The 10,910-nt window shown below is 32.5% G+C and overlaps 1 protein-coding gene across 1 annotated transcript; it reads left to right on the forward strand.

Annotated features, from left to right (window-relative positions):
- The first annotated feature begins 546 nt into the window (after positions 1-546).
- On the forward strand, positions 547-3,964 carry LOC134725995 (small ribosomal subunit protein mS34-like). The gene is made up of 2 exons (XM_063590343.1): positions 547-777; positions 3,344-3,964. The coding sequence occupies exons 1-2, from the start codon at positions 598-600 to the stop codon at positions 3,677-3,679; spliced, it is 516 nt and encodes a 171-aa protein (XP_063446413.1). The 5' UTR covers positions 547-597; the 3' UTR covers positions 3,680-3,964.
- Positions 3,965-10,910: the final 6,946 nt, after the last annotated feature.

Genomic DNA, 10,910 nt, shown 5'->3' on the forward strand with positions numbered 1-10,910 from the left:
CCTGTAATTTACCTGTTATTTACCTGTAAAATATCGGCGCAAATGAAAACAAAAATCGGCGCAAATGAAAGAAAAAATCGGCGCAAATGAAATGCAGATCGGCGCAAATGCAAAACGCCGCGCTATAGATATATTCAACTGGTCGACGACAAATGTTAATATCTCCTTTGTTTTACAATATTTGTCCATGAAACTCAGGAATCTGTGAGATTTGTAAATATATTATACGAAAATATAAACTTGATTGCAAAATAACGTGTTTTTCTCAAAAAAAAGTTGATCGGACGGTATTCACCCTCGCCGATATACGCTATATTACAAATATTAAACAAATATATCGGATAACAAAAAAGTTATGACTATTTATATGTCGTCCGGTCAACCGTCCTGTCACCATCCGGGCAATCGTCCTGTCATTAGTGCTTCCCGTAAATAGCTCACCAGGGCTCATGTTTTGTCTGTGATGTATATATGTGCCGACGTCACTCTAAATAAAAGTTACTTACTTACTTATTTAGAATTAAATCTACCTTTTAGTCATTTTTCTCTGGTTCCTGGTTCGTATGGTCAAGTTACCAGGTAAACATCCGGTAAAACATGCCAGTTAGATTTGTTGGGAGAAAAAGTTTTTTTCGAGGGAATTCACTCTTTTGGTTTGCAGCAAATTTAAGAAATAATGGTGTCGGAAGAGTTGTTGTTCGTACAAGAGAGGAGAAGGAATTTCCAGAGAAATGTTATTACATTTTAACCAATGTCAAACCAGATTTCTCCGAACCGGTATGTTCATAGACCTTCATAAAAATTATACTTACGAGTCGACCACATTACCAGTTCGTCCAAAAGTTATTTCGGCCACATTTTTAATATTTTTATCAACATAGTGATATAATACAATTCAACGATAAGTTAAATTGAGAATAACATATAATATTAATACATCATATTTTTCTGTCTTGACTAGTCTGATTTGATATTTATGTAGTCCGAGATTACTTGAGATTACTCTTACTCTTAAGCCCAACAGCTGTTTTGCCAGACAAGCTGGGGCCGTTGTACATCAGAGCTCATCCCATACTAAAAAGTGGATATTTGCCCACCCAAAATAGATGTGCTGCTTCATCGCTTCTGGTGCCGACTGACGACCTTGGGATTATATAAATCGGGCATCAATCTGTTCATTTTTCATTTATCTCTTCATTTATGTAAATTTATCTATATCTGTCAAAATATAAAGTATTACCAGTCAGAGCTCAGACATAAATAAGTCTGAATCTGCTTTTGACTCATAGAGGTCTAAATTTGTAAGTTTTAGGATTTGTCTCCCTTTAATGTAAGACAAAATACGACTTGAATAAGTCCAATATTGTTAAACAAGAAATAATTGACCTAAATCAAAAAGTTGCAAATATCGACTCCTACAAGTCCATGAGTGATCAAAATTGGTTAACTTCAAGACCCACGCATATTTATAAGGAGGTCATGCATCTAAATCAAATAATGACAACATTGAAAGCCAATGCTTTGTCTTCTAAAGAAAAATATGAATGAGAGTCTAAAAAATAGGAGATAATGTTAGTTAACCTTACAATGCAACCACCTGGAATCACACTTAATGAGGTAAAACATCTGTGTTTAGTAAGGATGTTCAATTAGATAATTAAATATAGAAAGCTCAAGTCCTTGTGAACTCTCATACAGGTTTTTGCTGTCATAGGTGGTGTAGTTTGGCCACAAAGTAACAATGTTTTTTCACCAACATAAATAGACCTAAACAAGTCTGTCATTTTCTGACTTAGATAAGTCTAAATTGAAATGACATTTTTATAATAAATATATGTTTCGATTTATTTAAGTCAAAAACAAAAATCGACTTGTTTATGTCTGAGCTCTGACTGATTACATGAGGCACAATCTTGATTTCGATCTAACCACTCATGTCAGACAGCCCTAACAAAAAGTGTGCTCTGGTAATACAGCCTCAGAATTGACTATGTATGTATGTTAAAACTTATGTTCTCGTATGGCACTGCTATCTAGAAATAAGAAATTTTTGGATTTAAGGGAGCTACCATTTGATTTTTATGGGGGGGCTAGGATGAAACATTTTGTCCTGCATTTTTTTTTTAGCTGTAATCTTTGTCCTGCCTTTTTATTTTTCACTCTGTTTGGTCCTGCCTTCTTTTTTTTTTAGTTTATCCTGACTTTTTTTACCTAAATTGTCGTCCTGACTTTTATTTTTGCAAGTGTAATGTATTGATTTCTTGACTATAAATAATTTATAACATCTTACTCAAATTTTATATTCTAATGATTTGTATGTTATGAATTTGTTTTTCTCTTGTTCTACAGACAATTTATAGTTATTATCATGATTATGAATAGTGCATTTACATAATATGTTAGAAACTGTAAGCTTTGTAATATTTGTACTGTTTGTTCTTTGTGAGGGCCTCAAGGTAGATTAGTGAAAGCTAATTGAGTCACCCTCTTTAAATGAAGTCATTACTTACTTACTTACTTATCAGATTTGAGTTTAACTAAATATCCACTGTATAACATGTATAAGGAGGGACATACATATTTGTGATTTTGTTTAAACATGTTATATTAGAGCCAAGGGTCTGTGTTGAAGACTTTACTTTAACCTATAAAGGTTTACTTTTATAAATTGAGTCTTGGACACATGTTAGATGGAGAGTTGTCTCATTGGCACTCATACCACATCATCTTATATCTAGCTATAGATATTCCTGCTGCAAATGATAATTTGCATTTATCTCCCTTTGACCTGAATGATGCATATACATTTGTAGGTCGATTTATTAATCATAATGAACATCTCATTGGCACTCATACTACATGTACATCTTCCTATTTAATTTTTTTTTAATTTTTGAATACATGGAATATGACATTGAATAATTTGTAGAACAAAAAGTACATGTATCTTGTAAAACTTTTTAGAATTGAATGATTTTATTAAACATCACAACCAGAATCAATTATCTTTCCTCCTCTTAGAAACATGTTGAAAAATCATATTGATAAAGAATTTTGAAGAACATCAAACATGACAAATAATATTATCTTTAGAGCTATTCCTAAAACAACATCAATTTTGTGCTGATGAGATACATACAAACAAATTATGTACAAAAACTAGATTGACAGTTAATTGAGTACCATTGATGGTTAGAATACCATCAACAATGAACAAATTACAAATTTTCAATTTTTATATTTTGAAATAATTGTTAGAATATATCATACATTGTACCATCAACCTGCAGATGTTCAGATTTTTTTGTTTTCAAAATAATTGTTCAGTTTATATGTTTTTCAGAATTTACTGAAAGGGGAAGTGTGGGGAGAATGCATATTTAGAGGGAAACAATGTGGAATTCAAAAAGTGGAAAAACCACATCAAAAAGACTGGAAACTTATTCCAAAAGAGGAGGAAGCAGAATTCTGTCAGATAACAGATGTATTTGAAGAGACAAAATATGTACCTAAACTTATACCATTTCCTCCTTTGTTAGGAGTTATTCTTCAGGCACGGAATAACTTACCTCAAAAACCATTGTTAAAAATAGACTTACCGGAAGGTGCTGACGGAGTCATGGGAGTGGAGGACGAATTCGTACAAGATGAGGGAGACAATGTGATAGGAATCGTGTGAATAAAACTTATTTAGTCCCAGAAAATTTAATGTGTTTACTGTGTGGTATATATGTTTTAATGTTCTCTGATCCTTTCAGGCTGAAATACACTTTTTGCTACAATGGCATTAGGAATCAGCCTAAAATAACATATATTCATATATACATGTATAGAAGCAGTTAGGCCATCAAAATCAAGCAATGAATATAGGAATACTTTGTGTACAACATGTCTAGTGTCATACTAATTCATTATTGCATGCGAGTTTGTTTAATGATATGAATAAAAAAAAGTGCAGAATATACATTGTATGTCAATAAAAATGGCAACCCAACACCAATAAAAAGACATCTTGATGTTTACATGTAAAATGTACATTACCGGTATTTAAGGTAAAAAGTGTATTTACAAAAAGTCCAGCTCTAAATTGACCACATTTATATCGCCTTTTGCAAATTACTAATTTGTGGATTGACTATAAACAAACTTTAAACTCATTTTGATGTGCAGGAAGAACCCTTTAACATTTGTTTAAATACATGTATTTCATTTCTATTTTTGTCATGACATTTATAACATTTTAGATCAAAGAATACAATTTTTAGTTTGGAGGAAATCCAAGCCTATGATTATTTCAAATTTAAATATGCATGTATTGTTGAAAAACTCTAAACTGTTCTATGATTGCTAAATGGCAGTAGTACAAACATACTCCAAACAATCCTAAACTTCATACATAAAACCGTAGAGAAAATCCTTAACTTCATACATCAAAGAGTAGAGTAAATCCTAAACTTCATAGATAAAACAGTAGAGAAAATCCTTAACTTCATACATCAAACAGTCATGACAGTTGAAAAAATCCTAAACTTCATGTATCAAACAATTGAGAAAATCTTAACTTCATACATCAAACTGTACAGAAAATCCTAAACTTCATACAATTTCATACATAAAACAGTAGAGAAAACCCTAAACTTCATACATAAAACAGTTGAGAAAATCATTAACTTCATACATCAAACAATTGAGAAAATCCTTAACTTCATAAATTAAACAGTTGAGAAAATCCTCATAGTTAAAATTGAAGAAAAAATTTATGCAAATAATACAACTGAGTACTGCAATAATAAGAACTTGCATACTTCTGATACATACATGTATATCTGTATGCTGTTTGTTTCTGAAATCTCATTAATTAATCTCAAATTTTGGTCCATTGTTTTAAAAATCACATAGTTTTATGTCTCAATAATTTTTGAATTTGTAGTACATATGTACATGCATATAATATTCATTTCGATGTACATTTGTAAATCATGTATGTATATGGTAAATAACTTACATTGTTCATATATAATATATAAGACGATGTGGTACATGTATGAGTGCCAATCATGATGAGTCAACTCTCCATCCAAGTCTCAATTTTTAAAATTAAACCACTATAGATCAAAGTACGGTCTTCAACACAGAGCTTGGCTCAACCTGAACAGCAAGCTATACATCAACTAGAAACACTATTCAAATATAAGACACAATGCTCACTTTGTTACAATTATACCCAGGAGGAAGATCTTGCAACAATTAATATATACAAATGTTCAGAAATTAATAATGAATAGAGAGGATTTGTTATTGATTCCTGATAATCAATTGTCCAGTGGCTAATATAAGCCAAAATGAGGGATAGAACATAAGGATTTATTCTGGATCTACAGTCAACTGTGTACATCATTAAAAATCAAACTGAATTGGAAGGTAAAAACAACATTGATCTACTAGTTGATATAAAGTGGTGATACATATCTGTGTCAACAGCGTATTACTAATCTATAGTGTGTTTTGCTTCTGTCCTGAAAATTATAATAGATGGAAAGAATGATGAGCATACAAGATCAAGGAAAAAGCCGAATTGCGGGATTCGTGAATCTACGCTTTATTGGAGATATTATACAAAAGAATATGTGGTATGATTGCCCATGAGACAACTCTCCAAATTAAAACACACATAAATTAACAACTATAGGTCACCGTACGGCCTTCAACAATGAGCAAAGCCCATACCGCATAGTTAGCTATAAAATGCCCCGAAATGATAAGCTTTGTTCTGTTCATGAAAACGGTATGGTAACCTTTTTAACATTCATAATATTCCATCATTGATAATATCAATTTTACAATTAATCTGTTGGAGTTGTTCAGCTCGATCTTTTTTTTAAATTATGGTATATTATAAGTTGAAACTGGGCTTTGAACTCTTGAATGACTGTTGCTGCATTTTTGTCTAGACTGCGACTTTTGCTGTAAAAGCGAGACATAGCGATCCTACATTCCGGCATTGGCGTGGTCGGCCGCATTAAGAAATATTCACTCTTTGGTTAAAGTTTTTGAAATTTTAATAACTTTTTAAAACTGTCCTGGATTTCTACAATGCGTGGACAGAAGCTCGTTTATGATCATAAGATAGTATCAAGAAGTAAGCTTTGTAAAAAAACATGATTTGTACCAAACTTGGACAGAAGTTACTAAAAAAAACAACAGATAGTACCTAGAGGATAAGTTTTAAATAATTTTATCTCCATCTTTGTTGTGACTGAAAACATCGACAACAGCAAAAGTAGTCGAGACCCTGGCTTCCACTGTACCCTCACGATTGTGTTAGTGTTGTCCTAACACTAGATGTAAGGTGCTTATCTTGAATGGGGTATAGCAAGAAATGATTGGTAGTTGTATGATATCGAGGTTACAAGACTGCTATACAATGTACTTCATTTCTTGTATACAGGTTAACTGCTCTTTTGTCTCCCCTGCAACGTGAAAGTCGCGGAAAGCGGGAAATAGGATTCCTTTTCTGGCAGTCACTGATTTTTGTAATGTTTCTTCTTGATTTCTTTTGGTGCGTTAGTTTGATTGAACTGCTTGTAGTAAATACCTTTCGTGTGTTTTCCTACTGTCTTAAATTTTATAATGGATAGATAGAAATTTTGATAGAAGAATGGTTAGCAATATTAATCTAGGAATAAGCCGAATTGCGGAAATCGTCAATCTACGCTTTATTGGAGTTAGTATAAAAAAAAAGATGTGATATGATTGCCAATGAGACAACTCTTCATAAGAGACCAAAATGACACAGAAATTAACAGATAGTGGTCACTGTACGCGGGCCTTCAACAATGAGCAAAGCCCATACAGCATATCCAGCTATAAAATGCCCCGAAATCACAAATGTTAAACGATAAAACTTACGGCCTAATAAACGAACGAAAAAAAGTAACACAGCAACAAACGGCAACAACTGAGTTTTTGCCCTTTAATGTCAAGTCGGGGCAAGATCAACAAAGTAGTTAACAATTCTGCATTTGTTAGATTACTCCAAATAATGTTAAATACTTATTTATACCTTTTTTGTGGTATAAACAAGACACTGTAGAAAAAAAGAGAAAACTAAAACAGAAAATTATCATAAATCAAATATTTCCGAGTCTTCAGTTATAACTTCATACTAAATTTACGACAAAGTCACATGAATTCATACCTAAATTTCTGATAAACGATACATTTTTCTGATAAGCGATACGTGATAAGCAAAATGTATTTCATTCATGATTTATGTTTTGGCCTACAAGGTTGAAGAAGAAGAATGTCCATTTTTGAAGATGTGCAAAGACCTGAAAATTAAAAACAATTATAAAAAAAATGTATCGTTTATCAGAAATTTAGGTATGAATTCATGTGACTTTGTCGTAAATTTAGTATGAAGTTATAACTGAAGACTCGGAAATATTTGATTTACTCGAGAGTGAGTTCACTTGTCATTATCTTCATTGGAAATTTTTAAACACGTTTATCCTGTGGATATATATTAATTATAAAGAAACATGTTTCGTTGGGTTCTTATAAAAATTAGTCATTAGTTGATTTTCACATTTATAGTTAATATGAGAAAGATACCATTGAGGAGGGAGGGGGTCTGAATTCTTAAAACATTTTTTCTGGTTTTTTTTTTGTTTCCTTATATCTCTGCACCCCATTATTTTCTATTCTTTATTTTTGTTACCCTATTTTTCTCTATTTTTTATTTTTTTGTCTTTTTCTGCACGTTTGGTCATTTTTTCTTTTCTTTATTTTTTTTTGTCTTTTTCTGCACTTTTTGTCTATTTTCTCTATTCTGTAAACCACATCCATATCCTCATACCCTCATGCCAGACTAGCTATGAAGAAAAGTGAGAGACTAGATGGGTCAAAGCGAAAAGAGAAGTATTTCAAACATCCTTTGTGATTCATTGACCTATGTTGTACCTGCCATTTTAAAACATGCAAATGATATACCTGATTACGCATTATGTATAGTTCCAAGGCGAATGTTAATTAAGCGTAATTTGTTATTGCATATACCGGTATCCGGTTTTTCATTTATTTCCAAAGGGTACATTTATCATCCCACTATGTCTAAAATAATTTAAAAAAACATATCTAGCAAATGTTTATAATGTTTTTAAACTCGACTTTATATATAAATAAAAATTACAATGTACATAATGCAATTGTAGGTCTAGTTTGCTCATGCAACAATTTATAAAGAGAGGCAAAAGATACTAAAGGGACATTTAAAACTTGTCAGTGGAAATCAAACTGACAACGCCATGGCAAAAGAACGAAACCGATTAAAAGGCTAACAACATTACACAATATAAAAACGAACAAGAATGTGTCCATGGTATACTATAATACGGATGCCCCACTCGCACTTATTTTTCCATGTTCAGTGGACCGTGAAATTGGAGTCAAAAGTTTGATATGGCATTTAAATTAGAAAGATCATATCATAGGAAACATGTGTACTAAGTTTAAAGTTGATTGGACTTCAACTTCAAACTACCTTGACCAAAAACTTTAACCTGAATCCGGACGAACGGACGGGCGAACGGACGTACGGACCCGATAACGTAATGCCCAAAAACTTATCAGCATGAAACCCACATAAAAACCCGTGGTTGATCTTCGTGCTCCTAATGGTTTCGCAGACACTTTTCAATACATGACACCCGTTTTGTTTCTTATGTTAAATGCAGACTGTTAATCGACTAGCTCACATCTATTTCTGAGATATTAAAACAATTGTTAACCCCCGTTCATGTTAATTCACTGAACTTTACCGAGTGTGAAACGTTTAAATTAAGACACGTGTTGACGTGACAAGGATAGACAGAACTATTACCGTTATAAACAACGCGGCATGCATTAAAGAACTAAATGAACAAAGAATTACACATACAACAACTAAGGCAAGAGCAACACCAACCCCTTTAAAACACTAGGAGTTATTTCAAGTGTTCCAGAAGGATAAGACGATGCAGCTTCACGTGTGAGACCCGTCGTGTTGCCGTCATATACAAAAAGAAAACGCGGTGGTAAATCTTATTCGATAGGTCACATTCGAGGAAAAGATAACAGTATTGTAGTTACCACAGAATTATCATATCACCTTAAAAACTTTATATTCTAAAGAGGTCAACCAAATAGGAAATCAACTAGTGATGGCGTCCGTAAAATATTGAAGATATGATTTAAACTTTGCGCCCTTTGAAAACTTGGTTCAATGACTTCCTTGTGAGCATCAAATACTAGTATCTATCAAGGAAATCATAATAGTAAATTCTAGCTCTTGATGATCGTATCGACTGGGTGAGATATAATCCATATGGCTGCAGGTGCTGATGCTATGTTCTTCCAAAGAAATGGAAAGTACACAATAGGGAAGCTAAAATCACCTCGTTTGTGGTAAATTGTTGATCTCAACCGACCCGCATTGTCAATCTATTGAAGTAAAACAAGATGAGAGATGTAGTTTACTTTATATGTTGTATCCTGTATTTCAAGTTTATTTGACAACTGCAAATCAAAAACCCTATATAAATATAATGCTATATTGCGATAAAAACTTTTATTCAGCAAGCGTCCATATAGTATCAAACTGGTCTTCTTCTAATGGACTACCGTTCCAAAAAGGAATGTTTCCTTTGACCAAGACCGTTCTAGAAAAACTTGTCGTTTAACACATGATCAAGGCTGTTGTCGTACAGCACATGATACAGGTTGCTCCAGAAACACGGGTCGTATATCACATGATTAAGGCTGCTCCAGAAGCACGGGTCGTATATCATATGATTAAGGCTGCTACAGAAGCACGTTTCGTATATCACATGACCAAGGCTGTTTCGGAAACATGTTTCGTCTAACGTTCTAGAAACGCGTGTCGTATATATCATATGTTTTTTTTTAATATATATGTATTATATTTTTGATGTATTTCAGTGAAGAGTGTCAATCTTGTAATTTATTACCCCTATTACTTTTAGTATAAATCAATTTCATAACTATATTTGAACATTTTGATCTTGTATATGAATATATACAAGAAACTGTAGTGTGTATGTCAATTAGACAGCACCCCAATAATGAAATAGAATAAAAAGGTTACTTTTTAAATTGTTATTTGGATGGAGAGTTGTCTCATTGGCACTCACACCACATCTTCCTATATCTATCATCATATTTAGCATGTATATACATATTTATAAAATGAATATATGTCAGTGTGTTTTGTGAATAATGATGGCTTTGCAAGTATTCGATTTTGTTAATCAAATGTCGTATATTAAACTACCTAACTTAAAGTACTTTTCAGACTGAGCCTTTTTGAAAATCGTCCGTGTGCCCCTTTTCTCTGTTTCTTTAATTGATGAAATAAACTTGAATTGAATTTCTATTTTCATACTAAGCATGCATCTCTTGGCAATCAATCATTCTACCGGTACCTCAACAAAGATGAACGCAGGAGAACTAGACTTTTATGTGTATGTGCCTTTTTAAAAGTCATATAGCTCATCGTGTATTCACGCATTTAAAATATCTTGGCATTGAAATGCAAATGTATGGGGGACTTCAAATAAAGGTAAATCAAGAAATCAATTTGGTGACCCTTTTCATATCATGAATTTAGAATGAGACTTACGAAAAGCTAGTATTTTTAATCTGACGATACATATACAACTCAAAACGTGACGGACACCAACTGTTCATAATTTAGTTAAGAACAAAAATTAGCTGGACATTTATGAACATTTAACCTTATACAACGGGAGTACTTGCAATATATTAGGACTCCAACGAACGTAGACACTAACACACATAATGAAGTTGTACAAACAAGCCAAATTACAAATATGATATTATAAGAGTTTTAA

Source organism: Mytilus trossulus, chromosome 7, assembly GCF_036588685.1.
Source record: "Mytilus trossulus isolate FHL-02 chromosome 7, PNRI_Mtr1.1.1.hap1, whole genome shotgun sequence".
In the NCBI taxonomy this organism is placed as follows: Eukaryota; Metazoa; Mollusca; class Bivalvia; order Mytilida; family Mytilidae; genus Mytilus; species Mytilus trossulus.

What these genes read in the sequence shown, in the direction of transcription:
- LOC134725995 (XM_063590343.1), top strand. Translation starts at nt 598, where the DNA reads ATGCCAGTTAGATTTGTTGGGAGAAAAAGTTTTTTTCGAGGGAATTCA. An exon ending in AACCAGATTTCTCCGAACCG is followed by an intron (nt 778 to 3,343) that starts GTATGTTCATAG and finishes TATGTTTTTCAG; the next exon opens with AATTTACTGAAAGGGGAAGT.